A 20,497-nucleotide genomic window follows, 5' to 3' on the forward strand; every position below is an offset into this window, starting at 1 on the left:
CTGCCCTGATCATGCCCAGTTGGGACATGGGTGCCTACGCCTGGGTGCAGGATGCTGGGCCATGCACACCAGATGCCCTGCCCAGGTGAGTTCTGGTGCCTTGGGGTCCGGGTGCTGGGCTGCCATGCGCCTGCATCTCATGGCCCTGAGGCTCAGCCTGCCTGCAGTCCTGCTGCAGCAAGGCCAGGCTGGGCCATTGCCTCAGTGGTGCATGAGGGGCCCAGTGACAGCTGTGAGCTGGCCCCAGTGCCTCCTTGCAGGCTGGGCCCAGCCAGCAACAGCCCCATGCATTTGGGGGCAGAGGGCTGGCTCCAGGCCCCAGCTGCTCCTGCTGACACGCCTTGTCCAGGGGGAGGGTTCAGCAGTTCTGGGGCTGCCAAGCCGTGTCTGGTGGGGCCACAGGCAAACTGCTGGAGCCAGGGGCTTGTGTTAGAACCATTTTGGGCTTTGGCCCAGGGCAGTTTGTCCCCAGGCACACCATTCTCTCCTTCCGTCACCCCCCGCAAGCTCTGCGGTCTGCCCCCTCCTGTCGCACCAACAAACCCCACTCCCTGGGGCCAGGCCCAGCTCTGCCCCCCAGCCTGGGCTTCCTTTATCTCCTAGCAGCTGACCCCCCGCATCCCAGCTCGCAGGTAGAGGTCCCCTGCAGCTGCCTCTTTCAGTGGCTCCAGCCATGCTCAAGCCCTCAGGGCATTGGCCCTCCTGGGGTTTGCCTCAGGTTCATTGGGTGGTATTCCCACACCCCCAGGCTGTGGGGCAGCGAGCCCTACCCCACCCTTTGCAGGAGCAGCTGCCCAGCCTGTGGCCCAGGGAGCACTGGGCTTCCCCTCCTGAGGCTTCCCCTGTCAGGGACAGGGCAAAGCCATTCTGCCCTTCACTGCTGGTGCTGGGGCTGGCATGTGCACTGCAGCTGAGCCCCCATCCCCATGTTCTCCATGCGGGCACCTACCCTTGCTGGGAGCAGTGGGCATGAGCAGCAGGCCTGTGCTGCCCTGGTTTGTCTCAGGGCCAGGCTCTCCCCTTGGCCAGGCAGGAAGCCCCTGCCTGTAGCTTGGGAAAAACCAGCCAGTAGCACGCAGGGAAACAGACCGTCACTTTTATACAGAAAATAAAATGACAACTAAGAAATGGGGGCATCCCTGCCACAGTCGGGGAAGCAGGGCCCAGGGCTGCCTGACATGGTTTAGCTCTTCAAGTACATAGACAAGCTACTGTACAGAGAAAGGCGTGACAGGGCCCAGACCTGGCCAGCCCTGCAGGTGGCATAGGCTTAGGGACGCTGTGTAAGGTGCCTGGAGCCGTTGCTTGCTCCTCCATGAGGTTCCTGTGTCAGCCGGGCAGGAGAACGGCTTGGGGCTGTGGGTGCTGGTCAAGGCCAGTGGGGCGGAGGGGCAGGATGAGCATGGCAGCGGTGGGAGGAGAGGATGGGGGGCAAGAGCTGGAGGCACCAGGTGGCCATCCACACACTTCTCCAACCCTCCCAGGGAGAGGAAGCTGCTAGATTTGGCCCCGGCTCTAACCCTGCCCTGCTTGGTGTCATGCTGCACCTCAGCCCCACAAGGAGGTGGGGAAGCCCCCATACTGCCCGGTGGTAGAAGTCCACAGTTCTCCCTGAGCAGGGCTGGGTGCCATGGGGCGCAGTGCCCAGCGCCTACCTCCTATCAGGCCCTGCACAGCCAGACAAGAACTTGGTGGCCACCTCAGCCCAAGAAAATCCTGCCCGAGATTCAGAGACACCCGAGGACTCCCCGGCCAGGCCGGGACAGAGGCTGCACCTGGCATGGAGCAGCTGCTGCTGGGCACAGATTCTCGCACCGCGGAGCCCCGCAAGCCAGCCGGGGACGTGACGCTGCCAGCCCGGGACAAACTGCTTCCTCCTTGGAGCACCCGGCATGTGGGGGAGCGGTGGGGGAGATGGCCGTCTCCAGGGGGCGTGGGAGGGGACAGCGGGTCACTATACAATCTGGTTGTTGAGCTGTCCTGGGTACTGTTCAAACCGCTTGTTGGCCTCTTCGCTGAAGGCGTCACCTGAAGTACAAGGTGAGATGTAGGCGCCAGTGAGGGAAGACACCCCCAGCAGACCCCTGCCCCAGCCCAGCCCCCAAAGCCAATCCCACCTCCCCATCTCCCTGCCCCTAGCACCACCCTGCCACCAATGCTGCCCTGCCACCAATGCCCCCTCCCCGCCACCCGCGGTCCCCATCACCCCCTCAAAACCTACTTCACACCGCTGCCCAGCCCCCGTAGCTAATGCCACCTCCCCAAAACCTACTCCACGCTGCCCTCCGCACCAGCCTGCCCTGCACCCAGTGCCACCTCCCCTCCCACCCATCTCCCTGCCCCATACCCCCAGCCAGTGGGCCCCCCAATCCCCACCATCCCCAAACGTATCCCACCACCATGCCCTCAACACCCCCCTCTTCCCACTCTCCCAAACCTACCCCTCACCGCCCTCAGCACCAGCCTGCCCTGCACCCGCCGCTAATGTCACCTCCCCTCCCCCCAAACCTACCCCCCACATCACCCGAGGTGCCCAACACTGGTGCCTCCCCGCCTGCCTGCACCACCCCCACCGCTTTCTGCTGCCCTGCCCCCCATTGTGCCGGTGAGGCTGCCCCCTTTCTCCCAGGGCTCTGGCGCGGCCCCGCACCGATGTGGCAGTTGTGCACCCAGATGCGATGCCCGTCGTATTTGCAGTTGCACTTCATGGCGTTGTTGGTGAAGTCGCTCTCGGCCACCTCGTAGTTGGGGTTAATCACCACCTGCCAAGGGCACCAACCTGGGGCTGAGGGACTGTCTGGCCGCCACACCCGTGTCCCTTCCTCCATCCCCCCCGGCCAGGGCTCCATGTACCCCTGTGTCCCTCTCTGGCTAGAACGGCGGCCGCCCCAGTTCTTGCCCCATGCTGAGGTTTTGTTAGCCAGGATTTTAAATATGTGATTAAGCAGCTGCAATTTAAATCCTAATTCCCTATGATGTGTGTCCCTCCCCCCCCCCCCCCCCCCCCGCACACGCACACACACATTCAGCAGCTGGCCCAGCTATACACAAAGCTCCTGGCCTGAGAAAGCTCCATCTGGTACACACCCAGCAGCACAGGGTGCTGGGCCCACATTCCCCACAGGGCCCGGCTCTGCACAGCCTCACCCCTGAGTACAGAATCCAGCTCCAGGCCTCTGGGCTGCTAGCCACGCCCTGGGGATCCCTCCCTGAGAAACACCTCTCTGACTGCTACATCACCAGGACACTGACCCTGGCAGCCCAAGGTGGGGAGAGTGGGAGACAGAACCGTCCTGGAGGCCATCCCTGGACTGTGGAACTCACTGCCACATGAGCAGAGCCCATGGCCCCATCATGCCACAAACTAAATGCAACCTCAGCTCTAGGACAGCACCTACCAATAAACTCATCCCTCCGAGACTGGCCCGTCCCAGCCCAGACGCCAGCCCTTCCCTCCCGCCAGGTGCACACCCGACCCCACTCAGGCACACAGCCACTCCACGCGACCACACACACACACTGCACTCACACAGGCTCTGGAAAGCAAGCTCTGATGGGCTAGGAAGCAGGAGGCAGAGAAGAGCCGGCAGCAGCTGGGGCTCCGGGTACCCGGCAGCTGCCCACACACACATGGGGAGGGCGCAGCAGCCTCTGCCCCACGTACCTGCAGGATGTAGTTGCCGGGCCGGACATCGGTGATGTCGATCCACTGGCAGTCGATGTCGTGCCTGTACAGGTCCCAGCAGCCCACGGTGATGCCCTGCTCTCCAAAGTTAGCACATTCATATCGCTTGGCCACGTCTGGAACGGGGGGTGAGGTCACTTACCCTGGCCCTCCCTCCGCCCCACAGCGAGCCCAGCCCGAGACAGGCAGCAGCTCCCCATGGGGCAGCCCCAGAGGAAGGAGAGATCAGTGGGCAGACACAGCCCCACCCCTGGGCTCTCCCCTCGCTTCCAGCACGACTCTTGGCAGTGCCAAGACGCTGCACCCACCTTCCTGGCACTCTGTGTCCTCCAGGCAGAAGCTGGCCTTGTGGCCCTCGGCCACCTTGCTGCCGTTGGCGGTCAGGAGGTCGTAGTGGGTGAAGATGTCCATGCTGTGATAGTGCCTGGGAAGAGACACAAACCGAAGGCACTGCACCCACAGACACACAGTGGGCGGGGCGGAGACGGGGGGATCCCAGAGGTGTGCTGCAGCGGGGGGGAGGGGAGAGCCCAGAGACAGACACAGTGGGTGGGGTGCGAGCCAGGGGGAGGCCTGGGAGGGTGGAGGAGGGAGAATGGCCCAGAGATATGCATGAGGGCGGCATATTGGGAATATCCTGGGGACGTGGCCCTGGGGAAGGGGCAGCCCGGAGAGAGGCATGGAGTGGGAGGGGAGGCAGGGCATGTATCTATCTGTCTGTCCCAGAGAGGCACTGGGAGGCAGCCCAGACACATACCCCCAGTGGGGCCCCAGTCATACCTCCAAGCACTTTCACATGCAGCCCTGCACAGAGCCCTGGCCCCGCTCCAGCACCTGCTGCAATTGCATTGTCATGCAGAACAAGAGGGGAGCAAGGAAAAGACCCCAGAATGGGCGATCACAGGGACCCTGGACCCCTACGTTAGTGCTCACAGCCCCACTATGTCTCCATGCGAGTTCTGTGCCGCTGGAGCCCACAGATCCCCCTCCCTCAGGGCTCCCATAACCTGCCCTACAGCAGCCTCCCCCAGGGTTCCCCCTCCCATCTCCAAGCCCAGCCTCCTCCCCACCCCCAGCCTTCTGCCATGGTCCGTCCCCCGAGAGCTCCCCTGCCAGGCTGGGAGACCCCCCAGAGCGGGACTGAACTCCATGGAGCAAAGAGGAGACTGGCCATGGCTTGGACAGGACGACCTGGGCACTCAGCTACCCCTCAAGGCCTGGAGCCAGGACTTCCTGGGGCCGATATTAGGTCAAAGAGTCATGCGGTGGCAAGGTGCTACCCCTCACTTCCACCTCCTTCAGTAACTGCAAGGCTCCCCCCAACCCCACCCCCGACACACAGGCTGGCCCAGAGACTGAGCATGGCGGGGTCCAGCCCCAGGACTGCCACTCCCACAGCCCCACAGGACCTCACCCTGTGGCAGACAGGCAGTGACTGAGCAGTTGGCTAGCAGCCACAGGCAAGACACCAGCATGGCCCATTGACTCCCCAGAGCGCAGCACCCCACACCACCCTGGCCTCCCCCAGGCTCTGCCCAGCCTCCGCCCCCCTCGGCCTCCCCTGGGACCTCGGCCTCCCCTGGGACCTTGGCCTTCATTGTTCCCATATAGGCCCAATTGAGGTTCCCTCCCAGCTTGGCCCTGGCCCACGTCCCTGCACGCCTGCGCCATGGCGAGCCCCCCATTTACCTATGGCATTCGTGCCAGACCCAGGAGTGGCGCCCGGCCTTGGGGCGGAAGTCGGCACGGCCGTGGTTGTGGATCTGGGAGGAGAAGCGTAGCAGCCGGCGGTGCCCATAGGGCCAGTTGGCATTGCGGGCGGTGCTGGAGAGGCAGTTCTCCTCCGCCGCACAGTACAGCATGTGCAGGGGCCGGTCCTCAATGTAGGCCGTCTCCTGGACCAGCGGGGCGTGCAGCAGCAGGTCCGAGGCAGCTGGGGGGAAAGAGACCCGCTCAGTTCTGGGGGCTGGAGGATGCGGGGGCACCTGCTCCTTTCTGGGGGACACGGGGGGCCTGCTCAGTGCTGGGCGGGGGGACAGAGGCGGTCAAGGCCATATTTGGTTTAAGTGCAGGGATGATGATGTCTGAGCCAATCAAAGCAGGGGGCCTGAGAGCAGCCAATCAGAGCACAGGCCAGGGCTGAAAGGGTGGCTCAGAGCAGCAGTTCTCAACAAGGGGATGCCACCAGGTAGCGCCCAGCTGTGCTAAACAAAAGTTCAAAAGTTGCTGATCTGGTCTGGCAGGGGATGGAGCTGGCTGACGGGGAGACAGGGTCTTGCAACCTGCACCAGCAGGGGCTGGTGAGTGCCCCAGTGGGCGGGAGAGTGGGTCTGGGGGCAGGCTGTGGGGAGGGTCTCTTGGAACTAGGGGTTTGCCCCAGGTTTTACGTTGGGTTCCACTCCTGGCCCCTCTTGTCAGGTCCTGGCTGCTGGCCCCCAGGCGCTCCGCTCCTGGCCCGGTGCTGGGGGTGCCGGCTGCTGCCCAGTCCCGCACGGCAGCAGGATTTGGGTTCTGGCTGCCCGGCCGACGCTCAAGGCTCCACTCCTGGCCCCACGCTGGGCACAGGGGACTGTGGTTCTCAACCTGCGGCCCACATAACGCATTGCGAGGCACAACCACTGGCTCAGAGGGATTGCTAGTAGCCGGGCCAGGGTGACGAGAGCTCCCGCCCCCCCGCTCCAGCTCACTCTCGGAGCAGATGACCCCGGCGGCGAAGTGGGTGCCCATCTTCTTGCAGTTGAGGCTGTTGCCGTGGTGCTGGCAGTGGCTCAGCGCCATCTCGTGGCCAGCGCACCTCACGCCGCTCAGCACCATCTCCGTCACGTTGCTGGCGTCCCAGTACCACGTCTCCTGGGAGAGACGCCGGGCTGGTCAGAGACCCGTGTGCCCCCTGCCCCTCTGCACAGCAAGCCAGGCACCGAGCCCCGGGCGTGCCCCATTCCCACCCCACACTTGTGTGTGCCGTGTCCATGCCATTCCCCCTCCCCACCCCCGGTGGGACCTGTGCGTACCTTCCTGCCTGCTTGGCACGGGCCCAAATGCCATCTGTGAGTTTAACCCCTCCAGAAGCTCCCAGAGACCAAGCCCCCAAGCATCCCTCCCCCCACTGCCTGGGCCCTGCGAGCAAGTCCTGAGGCGGTCCCGGTGGGCAAACCCCTGCTCCCCACACTCCCAGTGGAGCGGGCACTGGCCCTGAGGCCTGGGCCCCTTCAGCACCTACCGTCACTGCATGCAAGGAGTAGCCCAGGCCGAGCTGGCGACATGCCACCATGGCTTCCTTGGTGGTCCAGCCCTCACTGCAGACCGTTCCCCACTTACTGCCTCGCTTCACCTCCACGCGGCCCTCGGTTGGGGTCCTTCCTCCTACTATGCGGATCTGTGAAGAAGCCCTATGGGCCGTGAGCATGCAGCCCCGCCCCACAGCCAGCCAGCCTGTGAACCCAGCATGCTGTCCTCGCCCTGCCACGGAGGAGTCCTGGGCCCTGCGTGACGCGGTTAGCCAAGCCAGCACTAACACCTACTTGTAAGCCATGGTTAGCGAATCCCAGGCCCAGCTGGCGACAAGCCACCATGGCCTCCAGGGTTCCCCAGCCATCGCCACAGATCAGGCCCCAGGCGGGGCGCCCATTGCTCCCAGTGCCCAGCGCCACCTCAACCCGCCCCTCGAAGCGGCTCCGGCCCCCGCTCAGGCGAATCTGCAGAGAGAAGGTGACAAGGCCTGGTTAGCGGGGGAGCCATGGGAGGGGCTGGTGGCAGGGCCCAGCTGGGTCCCTGAGGGCTCTACTTGCAGAGCTACAGGTGCCCCACGTCCCTCAGCAGCCTCCCAAATAGCCACAAGCTGGCTCTTCCCATGGGGTTGGGGCCTGAACTGGCGCTGGGGAAGGGGCCAGTGGGGCAGCCCCTACAGCCTGAACCTTGTATCTCAGAGCAGGTGCAGCCTGGGCAGCACCCGGTCCTGTCTGCCCAGGGAGTGCCCTTGCAGAGCTGGCCTGGGGAGCCAATCCTGCCACCCCAGCCCTGATCCCCCTGCAGCCCAGACGGCCCCTCCCATCTGCTGTTTTGATTTGCAGTCACTTCATCTCCAGGGGGCACCATGTGCCCAAGCTGCCCCTCCCAATCCACCACTGGCCAGTGCGGCAGAACCAGGGCAGAGCTCGCGCCACGTGACTCCAGCCCTGTCCAGCTGCCGTGCAGGCGCCGATATCCTCGTCCAGGCTCGTGCTGGGGGCCTGGAGATGGGGAGTGAAATCAGCAGAGACCCGCAGCACATGCAGCTCCTTGTTCAAGGGGAACAAGGTGGGAGCGTGCCGAGGGGGGAGCTGTGTGCCCCCAGCTTCCTCGGTGCCCAGGCCCCATGAGCATGCAGGGAGCATGCAGTGCAAAGCAGCAGTATCCTGACGGGGGCTCAGGACTCCCCTCTCCGTGGGCGGGTGCTCCTCTCCTCCCCAGACCTGGGGTAGCACTGCAGGGTGCCATGCCCAGGGGCAGAGAAACAACTCCAGTGCAGGCTGTGAATCGAACAGACCCTGGGCGTGTGAGACACCTCCCATCATCACAGCCCCTGGCCAGCACCAACCCACATGGGAGAGAGACGCCTGGGGGCAGGGGCCCCAGGACACTACTGAGACCCATGGAATGGGGAAGCAACCCACAGGGGAGCAGAGGAAATGGAACAGGGACTGCGCTGAGGGTCCCCTCCCACGCCCGACTGCTCCACAAAGTGCCCAGCGGTGAGCGTATGACCAGTCCTCCCACATCCCAGCCTGGGTATCGTCTCCCTTCAGCCTCACCAGCTGGCACCTAGGATGGGACCAGCAAGAACCATGGCAGCACTGGGGTCTCTGCCATATGTTCTGGGTGGTAAAACCTAGCTGGCATGTGCCCCCCATCCCCTCGCAGGGGCTACCCCAGCTGGCACATGGCCCCCCACAGCAGGGGGCTACCCCAGCTGGCACATAACACACACACACATACACCCCGAGCAGGGGGCTACCCCAGGGTCTCGTGGGATGCCCGTGAAAAGCGTTACCATGCCGGGTTTCCCTGTGGGCAGTCAGACAGCGCTGTGCACGTGTGGGGTTCCCATTTGGGTCCCATGGCTCCACACCACTGCAGTAACGCCTGGCTCTAGTCGGCACGAGCACCCTGTTTGTTGGGGGGCGGCAATGCCCACTTTACCTGTGTCTCGGAGGTGGCATACAAATGGTGTCAGGGCCACCTTTCCTGCCCCCTCCATGCCCAGGAGCTCTCAGTGTGACTTGGAACATGAGGGGGGGAACTGCTGGCAGAGGGCTGGGACCTGTGAGCCCTGCCAGGAGAGATGGCCCCCACTCTGCTAGCAGATGGGCAGGGACCTGGGGCTCTGGCAGAGCAGCAGATCCTGGGCTCCCCACGCTCAGTGAGCCTCTAAGCCAGGCCCCTCCCCACAGCCCTTGGGGGCTGCCCCCCTGCACAGGGTGCGGTGCTGACCATGGTCTCGTAGCCCATGTAGGGGATGTTGCAGCGGACCCCGGCATCCTCGGAGTGCTTGCAGTCCTCCGCCGTGATGTTCTTATAAGGGCAGCTCCATAGCGACTTCTCCGAGCCTGTGCACTGCACCTCGTTCATGTGGATGGGACCCATCCCTGCCAGGGAGCAGAGGGGCCAGGGTGATGGGGAGGCAGGCAGACAGTGCCCCAGGAAATCCCCATACCTACCCTAGTCCTAGGAGCACTCCTCGCCCCAACCCTCCCTCCTCTTGGACACATATCGGGGTCTCCTCAGACCTGATCGGTTCCTATGGGGCTGGCGTCAGGCATTTCGCTGGCCTTGCAGGGGCCGGGCTCTCCCTTGGAGGCTGAATTTCTCCCAGCCCTTGCAGCTTGCCTGGCTGGAGTCCCCTTGGAGAGGCTGGCAGAGAAAGGGCAGGGGCAGGGCGCGAGGGCACCCAGACTGCAGAGCGCTCACTGAGAGCTGAAGCTGCTCAGCACCAGGCTCACCCCAATGCGGGGAGAGCCCCCTCGAGCCAGGTTCTCTCCCCTGCAGAGCAACAGGCTCAGGGGCTCAAACAAGCGCCCAGAGGGCAGACGTGCCCACATTCATGCCCTGATGGGCTCCCCGGCATGCTCTGACATGCTCCCACATATGCACAGGGCTGCCCCAGACCTTCTCCCCTCACCACCCAGCTCACCTTGGCCCATGCGTGCTCCTGTCAGAGCCTCCTTGGCACTGCCGAACCCCAGCTCACGGCACACCACGCTGGCTGTCAGCAGGTTCCAGCGGTCATCGCAGACGGTGCCCCACTCGCTGTTCTTCAGCACCTCTACCCGGCCTTCCCCGGCCTTGGCTCCGCCCTTCAGCCGGACGCGCTGCTGCGAGAGCGTGGTAGACATGTCACGGGACAGCCGACGCTCTTGCCCTCTGCCAGGCCCAGAACCAAGGGGCACCTTGGGGCTCCTGCTGCCTCCACCAGGCCCTGGGAGATAGGCTGCCCCAGCCCAGTGACTGACACTGGGTGCCCCCCATTCCAGCTGCTGGCATCACTGCCTGATACCCAGTGGGTGGAGCAAAACAATCCGCGTGCCCCATGCTGAACCCACGGAGAGCGCTTACCTGGCCCTGCTGCTGCCCCTGCTTCTTCTTCTTCGGGGCACTGCCCGTGGTGAAGAGGGGCCCTGGTTTGCAGCTCACCACTGCAGGCATCCCGCCCTTGCAAGCCGCAGTGGCGTTGCCCTTGTAGAATTCAAAGGGGCACATGGAGATGTGTACCTCGTTCCCTGTGCAGGCCACCGAGTGAAGCCGGTAGCTGAGCTGCTGCCGTTCCAGGTACAACCTGCCAGGCAGAGAGCAGAGCGTGAGTGCCTGGCATAGGAGGGGCAGTGGGGTGCCAGGCGCCGAGCCCAGCTCAGAGACTCTCACCATCCATGACCCTAACGCCAATCAGCAGGGAAGAGAGAGACTGTCACTCCATGGCCCAGCCCCTTGCAGCACGCCCCCCCACGGCCCCGGCCAGCGAGGCCCACACTCCTTCTTCACCAGGGAACCCCAGAGCAGGCCACAGGCCTTTGGACTCTGGGACCCTTTGGTGCTGGGCACCCATTTACCTCTTGGGGCCCCCAAAGTCCTCCCTGTGCTTGTGTTTGGGGCGAGCTTTGGAGACCAGCCTGGAAAACAGAAAACAACAGTCAAGGAGTTCGGAGGCCAGGCCTGCAACCAACGTCCTGCCCTGGCTCTGCCTGCCAACGCCAGCCAGGTGGAACGGGGCTGCCCAGCTGCCTCCAGGGCCCTGGCCAGATCCAGACCTGTGGGCACCAGAGCCACCTGGACAGGGCCCAGGGGCCACCCATTCCACCAGGCCTCAGGCAGGGCTCACAGCAGGAGGGCAGCTGCTGCCAGCGATAGCTTCTCCCACCTCATGGCCAGAAATCAGTCACCCACTGGAGTGACTTCATTTCCCACCTGACGGCCCATGACAGGCGTGACGCAGCCATGTCCTGTGTCACGCCAGCCACCACATCCCACAGGCAAGCACATGCTCCCTGGAATGCAGCATGCATGGCGGCCGGTGCCCTATGGCCATGACATGCATGCTGCATGCTCCCCACCCAGGCGACCCCTGGGGATGAGCGCCCTGCACTGCTCGCAACCTCACCCTCTCCCGTGTAATCCCACAGACAGGCAGGGGCTGGCTGGCAGGCAGGTGCCCTGGGCGGGGACCTAGCTGCAGGGGGCCAGGCAGGTTTACAGGCTGTCTCCCCCAAGGCACTGCGCCTAGCCCTGCCAGGAGCCCCACTCCTCCTGATGCAGCATCAGCCTGCCCCAGCATAGTTGAGGTGCCCGGCGTGTCTGGGTCGGGAAGGAAAGCTGGAATTCAGACTCTACTGCTCGCTCCTGCGCTGGCCGTAATTCAACACCCTTGCTCCAAACAGAGCTGTAACAGGCAGCATCGCTGTCACCACCCGTGCAAACACTGCCCCAAACCCTGGTCTCCAGTCTGTCTTGTGCTACCCCTCTATCCCGTCCAGTGTATCCCCCTCAGTGCACCCAGCCAGCCATCCCCACATGTATTTCTCCATCCATTCCTGTATGCACCCTGCCACCCACCCCTCCCCCTATGTAACCATACATCCATTCCCCCTAGGTACACCTCCATCCCCTCATGCACTCCACCCCATCCTCCTCCCCCTCTAGGCCCCCTCTGCTCCACCTCATCACTGGCAGGGTTCTGCTGCCGACCTGGAGCTAGGGCGGGTATGGAAAGAGGCCAAAAGCAGCGGATTGAGGATGGTCCCCTGCAATACGGGAGCACTGGCAGGTGAGAACTTGTCTCAAGCCCCTGCTCCTTCATACCTCCAGGCAATGCCAACGGGCTGGGCAGGGCCCCAAAGGGAGTACAGCCACCAGCCCAACCCACAGAGACCTGGGCAGCCCCATGCACTCCCCAGTCCCCTTCTCTAGCGGGGAGAACAACAGAGAGTTCAGTGCGTGCCCAGCTCCTCTCTGGTCCCTCAACTGCCCCCAGGGTCTCCAGGACCTGAGCTCTGACCTGGAACAATGCAGGGTAGCTCTGGCCGCAGAGCAGTTGCTAACCTTGGCTTCTGTCCCTCAGCCAGTGCTGGGAAGGGTCAGACCAGACCCAGATCTCAGGGCAGGGACTGCCACTGTGTGCGTACAGCATAAGAACAGCCAGACTGGGTCAGACCAAGGGTCCATCCAGCCCAGTGTCCTGTCTTCCAACCGTGGCCAATGCCAGGTGCCCCAGAGGGAATGAACAGAGCAGGTAATCAACAAGTGATCCATCCCCTGTCACCCATTCCCAGCTGATAGCCATTGATGGACCTGTCCTCCATGAACTTATCTAGTTCTTTTTGAACCCTGTTATAGTCTTGGCCTTCACAACAACCTCTGGGAAAAAGTTCCACAGGGTGACTGTGCCTTGTGTGAAGAAATACTTCCTTTTGTGTGTTTCACACCTGCTGCCTATTAATTTCATTTGCTGACCCCTAGTTCTTCTGTTATGAGAAGGAGTAAATAACACTTCCTTATCTACTTTCTCCACACCCTCTATCATGGTCCCCCTTAGTTGTCTCTTTTCCGAAATAAAAAGTCCCAGTCTTATTAATTTCTCCTCATATGGAAGCTGTTCCATACCATCATTTTTGTTGCCCTTTTCTGAACCTTTTCCAATTCCAACATATCCTTTTTGAGATGGGACGACCATGTCTGCAGGCAGTATTCAAGATGTGGGCGTACCATGGATTTATAGAGAGGCAACATGATATTTTCTGTCTTATTATCGATCCCTTTTTTGATGTTTCCCAACATTCTGTTCACTTTTTTGACTGCTGCTGCACATTGTGGATAGTTCTCTGAAATCATCCACTCAACAACTCCAAGATCTCTTTCTTGAGTGATAACAGCTAATTTAGACCCCATGATTGTGTATGTATAGTTGGGATTATGCTTTCCAATGGGCATCACTTTGCAATTATCAACATTATATTTCATCTGCCATTTTGTTGCCCAGTCACCCAGTTTTGAAAGATCCTTTTGTAGCTCTTCGTAGTCTGCCTGGGACGTAACTATCTTGAGAGTTTTGTATCATCTGCAAATTTTGCCACCTCACTGTTTACCCCTTTTTCCAGACTGTTTATTAATATGTTAAATAGGCCTGGGCCCAATACAGATCCCTGGGGGACACCGCTATTTACCTCTCTCCATTCTGAAAACTGACCATTTATTCCTACCCATTGTTTCCTATCTTTTAACCAGTTACCAATCCATAAGAGAACCTTCCCTCTTATTCCATGACTGCTTATTTTGCTTAAGAACCTTTGGTGAGGGACCTTGTCAAAGGCTTTCTAAAATTCTAAATACACTATATCCACTGGATCTCCTTTGTCCGCATGCTTGTTCTCAAAGAATTCTAGTAGATTGGTGAGGCATGATTTCCCTTTACAAAAACCATGTTAACTCTTCCCCAATAAATTATGTTCATCTGTGTGTCTGACAATTTTGTTCTTTATGATAGTTTCAACCAATTTGCCCAGTACTGAAGCAAGGCTTACTGGCCTGTAGTTGCCAGGGTCACCTCTGGGGCCCTTTTTAAAAATGGGCGTCATATTAGCTGTCCTCCAGTCATTTGGTACAGAAGCTGATTTAAATGTTAGGTTACAAACAACACTTAGTAGTTCTGCAATTTCACATTTGAGTTCCTTCAAAATTCTTGGGTGAATACCATCTGGTCCTGGCAACTTATTTCTGTTTAATTTATCAATTTGTTCCAAAACCTCCTCTAATGACACCTCAATCTGGGACAGTTCCTCAGATTTGTGACCTAAAAAGAATGGCTCAGGTTTGGGAATCTCCCTCACATCCTCAGCTGTGAAGACCAATGGAAAGAATTAATTTAGTTTCTCCACAATGGCCTTATCGTCTTTGAGTGCTCTTTTAGCATCTCGATCATCCAGTGGCCCCACTGGTTGTTTGGCAGCTTCCTGCTTCTGATGAACTTACATTTTTTTTGCTATTACTTTTGGAGTCTCTGGGTAGCTGTTCTTCAAATTGTTTTTTGGCCTTCCTACTTGTATTTTTATACTTCACTTGCCAGAGTTTATGCTCCCTTCTATTTTCCTCACTAGGATTTAACTTCCATTGTTTAAAGGATGCCTTCTTGCCTCTGACTGCTTCTTTTACTTTGTTGTTTAGCCACGGTGGCACTTTTTCGTTCTCTATGTTTTTTAATTTGGGGTATACGTTTAAATTGAGCTTCTATTATGGTGTCTTTAGGAAGTTTCCATGCAGCTTGCAGGGATTTCACTGTTGGTGCCGTACTTTTAATTTCTGTTTAAGTAACTTCCTCATTTTTGTGTAGTCCCCCTTCCTGAAATTAAATGCTACCATGTTGGGCTGCTCCCACTATAGTCTCCAGGCCCTGCTGCCACAGACGAGTCCGCCAGGTCCATGGCTTAGGTGTGGGCACAATCGGGTGGGGAGCGGGGGGACTCACAGCCAGCTCAGCTGCCCCACTGGCATTTTCTTCAGAAAATGGCCCATGTCCACCAGCCCTTCCGTCCACCTCCAGGAGAGAGAGCTCCGCTCCAGGGCCCTGGGCTGACCTTGATGGCCACTGAACCCACTGCTGGGAGGAGTGGGGGTGACGACCAACAGTCCCATCTCTGTGGCAATGGCACCCATATAGGGATCCCCAGCGTGTCCCCCTGAGAACGGTGCCCCTGCCAGCCGGTGGTGGGCATGGCGCTCCCAGTCCAGGGACCAGATCAGACCCCACATGGGCACAGCCCCCTCCCTGCCCGGCCCTTTGAAGGGCTGGCGTGAGGACCCTATGCAATGCTAGGCCCTGGAGAAAGAGCCATTTCTCTTGGAGGACGCAGAACTCAAGCAGAAGCCCCAGCTCCATGCAGGGGTGGGTCAGACCCCAACCAGGCCTCACATCCCATCCATGGCCAAATGAACCTCACCTACTGAAATGCAAAGGCCCCACAGGAGCTGTGCAGTGAGAGGCTCAGCCCGCCTGCCTAAGACAGCCTTTGAGTCCCAGGGTGAAGTTCATGGCTCCAGCTGGATTCCCAGGGCCCAGCCCAGAATCCAGCCCTGATGGCAGAAGAGACTGGCCAAGGCAGGGGCAGCTTCTACCATCCAGAGGGACTCGGCAGCCCCAGACCTGCTGGGGAGACTCGGCCCCAGGATGTGGACCTGGCCCTACCCTGTTACCTTGCACCCAGCCCTGGGCTCCGGCTCTTTATCTTGGTTGCTCGCTTTAATGGCCTGTAGAAAGGAAATGGTGACCCGCCAGTCAGAGGATGGTGAGGGGCTGGCAGACGCCCAGGGCTACAGCCCACAAGGCTTGCAGCTCCCTGGGAGCCATGGCAGAGCCAGGCTGGGGCGGTCAGCCAGCGTGGGGCCTGGGAGGGCATGAGGAAGGCCACCGGCGCTCAGCTCCACGGTGCTGGATCCCTGCAGGGCTGGGTACCTACAGCCTCCTGGACCAGACCCAGCCTCTCTCTGCCCAGGCTCCCGGCCAGGTCTGAGCACCTCGGGCCACCCAGGCACCACGAGGGCTGGGCAGACACTTCCGGGGACAAGGGCTGGGCCAGGCTGGATGTGGCTGGCAATATGGGAGCACTCCAGGGCTCGCCGGATGAAGGCATGGACCCAGGGTCGGTGCCCCAAAAGCTGGGAATTTGTAACAAGGCCCATGCAGGGTCCGTGCCCTCGCCCTGTGTCTGAGCCACCAGGTTCCACCTCTGCGTCCCACCCAACTGACCAGCTTAGTCACACGGTATACGGCGCCCTCACAGTCACCTGACTCCAGCTGCTGGGGATTTAGGAAAAACACCAAACATCGTGAGAGTCACAACAGAATCATGAGAGTTGGTGGCACTGACCCAGCCATCACCAGGGCTGCCCCACCATGGGGCCCCCAAGCCTTACCCAGCTCCCCGTGCCTTGCCCCAGCTCCCTCAGGGCTGCCCCGCCATGCCTCCCACCCCCCACAGCCCTGCCCCAGCTCCCCTCCCCAGCCCCACAGGACTACCCCTCCTTGGCACCCATGCAGGTCCCACCGGGTAGTGCCAGGCCCACCCCTCGGTGTGGCTCTCCTCGAGCCCCCTCACTCACTTGTAGAAGTTCCTGTTGACCTTCTTCTCGGCTGGGAAGCCCATCATCCCGCAGACCACGCGGCTGTTCTTGTGGTTCCAGCCCTCGTCGCAGATCTGTGCCCAGCCCTCCTTGTAGCGCACCTCCACCACGCCCTCTGTCACCGGCAGCCGCTTCCTGGCGCCAGAGACCACAGGCCGCAGCCTGAGCTCCTCCACCTGGTTCTGCTCGGCCTGGCAGGGGAGAGCCCGGTCAGGGCTGCTGAGCTCCACCGGACAGGTCCCAACACCCGGCCCAGTGCCAGCTTCTCCAGCCCACCTGGTCCAGCACCAGCCTGCCCAGCCATCCCACCCCCGAGCCAGCCTGGCCAGCACCGGCCTGCCTGGCACACCTAGCCCCACGCCAGCCTGCCCCGCCTGTCTAGCACCAGCATGCCCAGCCCTCCCGGCACCAGCTTGCCCGGCTCACCCAGCCTACCCAGCCCTCCAAGCCTGCCCCGCCCCAGCTCCAGCCCCGCGCCAACTTACCCACACCAACCTGCCCGGCCTGCCCAGCCCCAATGACGGGGACGCAGAGACCGCGCCAGGCTCAAGAGAACCCAGGAGATGGAGCCTGGGCAGGAGCGAGAGCTAGGGCAGGGCAGGGCAGCCCCAGTGTGTGGGACCCGGGGAGGGAGGTGGTAGCAGCCCCGCCGCGTGGGGCCCGGACCCCAGGGCTGCAGCTACTCACCTCAATGATGTTGGAGTCCACGTAGCCTGGGATGCGCTCGTCCTTGCAGATCACACCCGCGTCCTCCTCGTGGCTGCAGTCACTGTTCCCCCAGCCTCGTGACCTGCAGTCCACGATGCTCTTCTCGCTGCCCCCGCAGTTCACGTTGTCCAGCCAGACCCGCCCTGCAGAAGCACCAGGCCAGGGAGGGGTCATGGGCAGGGCCAAGGCCAGGCTGGAGGGGGTGTATATAAGGTGAGGGGGTGTCTTTGGGGCATATGTGGCAGTGTGGGGCAGGGCAATGCAACTCAAAAAGAAGTCAGAAGAAATGTGAACCTCACCCCCCAAAAGGTGATTTCCCGGGGAGCTCCCAGGGATAGGGGTTGCAGCCTGGGGTTTCCCCACCTGCAAAAACTTCACATGCACCACCCCCCACCACTGTGTGTGCAAATCTACAGCAACACACACCCAGCCCCACTGCACAAGCACACAGCCCCCAGCCCACTGCGTGCAGACACGCACCCAACCCACTGCACACACACATAGCACACGCACAGCCCCCTGCACACACAGCCTCACTGCACGCACATCCAACTGCACTACTCACACACAGCCCCCGTGCGTGCACACACATACACACCTGTGCAGCCTGCCTGCACACACACAGCCCCAGCCACATTGTACACACACACACACACACAGCCCCACTGCGCAGACACAGCACACAACCCCATTGCACACAGAACCCCCGTGCACACACACCAGCCCCACTGCATGCCCACACAGCTCCCTGCACACACACAGACCCACTGCGCACATGCACACACACCCCAGCCGCACTGCATACACACTCCCCCATAAGCTCAGTGACACACACAGTCCCCCTGCGCACACACAGCCCCACCACGTGCAACCTCCCCACCCCCACACACGCTGGCCCTGGCAGTCTGGGCCATGCCAGCCACGCCCCTCACCAACGCCTTTGCCGTATTTGGCGCTGTGGGCCCAGCCTGTGGCGGCCACGAAGCCAAGGTGGCGGCATAGCACGTGGGCGTTGGCCAGCGTGAAGTCATCGTCGCAGATGGTGCCCCACTCCTCATTGTAGAAGACCTCGATGCGCCCCTCGTTGTGCTTGCGGGGGTACCCAGCCAGGCGGAACTTCAGCTTGGGGCCCTGGCTCTGCGCTGTGGGCGTGGGCCCGGTGCGCTGGGCAGCACCCACCCAGAGCCAGACGCTGCAGAGCAGGGCCAGCAACTCCTGCCATGCCCAGGCACTGCTGCTCCTCATGGCTGAGACGGGCCTGAAAAAAAAAGGGGGGATGGGGTCAAATAGGCCCCCATGCTCGTGGACTGGGGCACAGCCCCACGGAACAGCAGAGACTCTGATGCCAGGAGTCAGTGGAGAGAGACCCAAGTGCCCTTGCCCACGCAGCTGGGGGAGGCGGGGTAAAGGGGAGCCCAGGCAGTGGGCTGAAGGCGGGGAGGAGCCCTGCAGTGGGGGTGAAGGGAGCCCATGCAGGAGGAACTATGTCTGTGGGTGGAGGCCCAGCACAGGGCGGAGGTTGTCTGGGTGATGTTCCCCTGCCCTTCCTCTCTGCCCTAACAGCCAAAGCCCCTGCCAGCCCTGCCCAGGCCCACACTAGGTCCCCTCCCTGGTTCCCACCTCCCCCACTGCCCTGCCATGGCCGCTCACCCGCCCTGCCCGTCGCCAGCTGCCCTTTACCCTGCCGAGTGGCTGAATGTCACGTCCTCTATGAGTGTCCACCTGGCCCACACTGGGACCCAGCGTCCCGCCCTGCCAATAATGCCGGCTCCTCTCACCCCTGCAGCAGGCCCTGGGCCCTCCCCACGCCCATCCACTCTGCCCCTCAGCAGACAGGCCCCACATGGGGTCACAGAAACAATCCGGCCCCAGGCAGCTCCTTCTGCCCCCCTGCAGCGCCTAGGGTAGGGCCGGTCCCGGCCGGCCTTAGGGCACACCTGGACGTACAGCACTGCGCCGCCCAGGGAAGACCCTCTGTGCGACAGGAGAGCGCGCGTCTGTCGGCATAATAAAACCACCTCCGCGAGCGGCAGGAGCTACGGCGGCCGGCAGGAGAAGCTCTCCTGCCCGCACAGCACTGTGCATCCGGACGCTCCTGTCGATGGGACTTATGTGGCTGCGGGTGGGGAGGCGGTGGTTATTCACCCCCAAGCGACAGGCGTTACTCCGACATAATCTGTAGCGTAGATATGGCCACAGGCTGTGCGCCCTGAGGCAGGGGCTCCTCCTTCTGGCACTGCCCCCTGGGGGCGCTTCGAACAACCCCGGTGCCCCACAGCCTGAGACCTGCCACCCAGCCTCAGTCCCAGCTGCAGCTCCACACTTGGCTGGAGAATTTCCTCAGTGACGCGGCCCCTGCAGAGCCTCCTGGCGGGTCAGCACCACCTCCTCCCACTCGCCGGTAGCTACCAGGCCACCGAGCGTGCTGGGCACTCCCTGGGAACATGGAGAGACACAGTACCTGCCCTGGGAACCAGCCACTAAAGGCCCCGTCCCCAAGGCAGCTCCCCCTCCTGCCAGCCAGGTCACCATGGGGTTCCCCAACGTCGCTGTCTGCCAGGAAACTCCACAAATTCCTAAATGCAGGTAAGTGGTGCCACAACCCTGCCCACCACCCCGTGAGACCTCATCCAAGGTGCCCGATCCCCTCGAGCCTCACAGCTGACCCAGAGCGCCACTCGCCGCACTGCACTGTCCAGTCTGCCACCGGCTGCCCGGGAGGACATGGTGCCAGGCTGCGGCCAAGGCCCCCGGTGGGTTCCCAACTTTCTGTCTGGGACCATCCGCCCCATCTCAGCCATGATGCCGCGGGCTGGTGCCTCCAAGCACCGTGGAGAGACGCTCCCAGCAGCCTGACCTGCTGCTGCAGCTGCCTCCCACTGGGCCCACGCTGCGAGGCCAGGCCAAGCCACTTCTCCTTGCTGGATACATGCCAGTCAGTGCCCAGCTACCCAGGGCAAGGTGGGGCAGCTGGTTTGGAACTGGCCTTTATTTCCTGCTTTTCTCTGCTTTCAAGCCACTAATCAATAGGAACGTTGCTGAGGTCAAACTGGGCTGGGTGCCTGCCTGCCACTTGGGCCCTGACATGCTTGAGGAAGCAGAGGAAGGGGCATGGAGGGGCCAGGGTGGCAGAGCCATGGAGAGGGCAGGGATCCTTGCCTAGGGCAGCACCAGGGCAGGGCGTATGAGCCCCAGTGGGCAGCACTGCGGGTACCTTGGATGCATAAACAGGAGACTATCACGTAGGAGAAGAGAAGTGATTTCCCCCTCTGTATCTGGCACTGGGGCGGCCGCTGCTGGACTCTTGTGCCCAGTTCTGGTGCCCACAATTGAAGAAGGCTGTTGACAAATTGGAGCGGCATCAGAGAAGAGCCACAACAATGACTAAAGGATTGGAAAGCCTGCCTTATAGTGACAGACTCAAGGAGCTCAATCTATTCAGCTCAACAAAGAGAAGCTTCAGGG

General features: G+C 61.5%; 1 protein-coding gene across 6 annotated transcripts in view; it reads right to left on the reverse strand.

Moving 5' to 3' along the window:
* Nucleotides 1–1,082: 1,082 nt before the first annotated feature.
* The window catches only part of LOXL3 (lysyl oxidase like 3), a 28,944-nt gene continuing 9,529 nt past the window's right edge, over nucleotides 1,083–20,497 (reverse strand). For 2 of the 6 annotated variants that reach the window (XM_048846593.2, XM_075128212.1), the window contains exons 2-15: nucleotides 17,965–18,290; nucleotides 17,012–17,175; nucleotides 16,304–16,515; nucleotides 10,768–10,827; nucleotides 10,277–10,496; nucleotides 9,855–10,035; nucleotides 9,155–9,309; nucleotides 7,207–7,380; nucleotides 6,373–6,535; nucleotides 5,375–5,618; nucleotides 3,994–4,109; nucleotides 3,665–3,801; nucleotides 2,651–2,762; nucleotides 1,083–2,028 (exon numbers count right to left, since the gene is read on the reverse strand). In XM_048846593.2, coding sequence (XP_048702550.2) covers nucleotides 1,955–2,028; nucleotides 2,651–2,762; nucleotides 3,665–3,801; nucleotides 3,994–4,109; nucleotides 5,375–5,618; nucleotides 6,373–6,535; nucleotides 7,207–7,380; nucleotides 9,155–9,309; nucleotides 9,855–10,035; nucleotides 10,277–10,496; nucleotides 10,768–10,827; nucleotides 16,304–16,515; nucleotides 17,012–17,175; nucleotides 17,965–18,277 — 2,325 coding nt within the window. In that variant the 5' untranslated portion in view covers nucleotides 18,278–18,290 and the 3' untranslated portion in view covers nucleotides 1,083–1,954. Of the gene's footprint in view, nucleotides 2,029–2,650; nucleotides 2,763–3,664; nucleotides 3,802–3,993; nucleotides 4,110–5,374; nucleotides 5,619–6,372; nucleotides 6,536–6,905; nucleotides 7,062–7,206; nucleotides 7,381–9,154; nucleotides 9,310–9,854; nucleotides 10,036–10,276; nucleotides 10,497–10,767; nucleotides 10,828–15,397; nucleotides 15,656–16,303; nucleotides 16,516–17,011; nucleotides 17,176–17,964; nucleotides 18,291–20,497 lie in introns of those variants that run through there. The other 4 variants (XM_048846590.2, XM_048846591.2, XM_048846592.2 and 1 more) reach the window with 4 other exon arrangements.

This window comes from Caretta caretta, chromosome 4 (assembly GCF_965140235.1).
Source record: "Caretta caretta isolate rCarCar2 chromosome 4, rCarCar1.hap1, whole genome shotgun sequence".
NCBI classification, from domain to species: Eukaryota; Metazoa; Chordata; order Testudines; family Cheloniidae; genus Caretta; species Caretta caretta.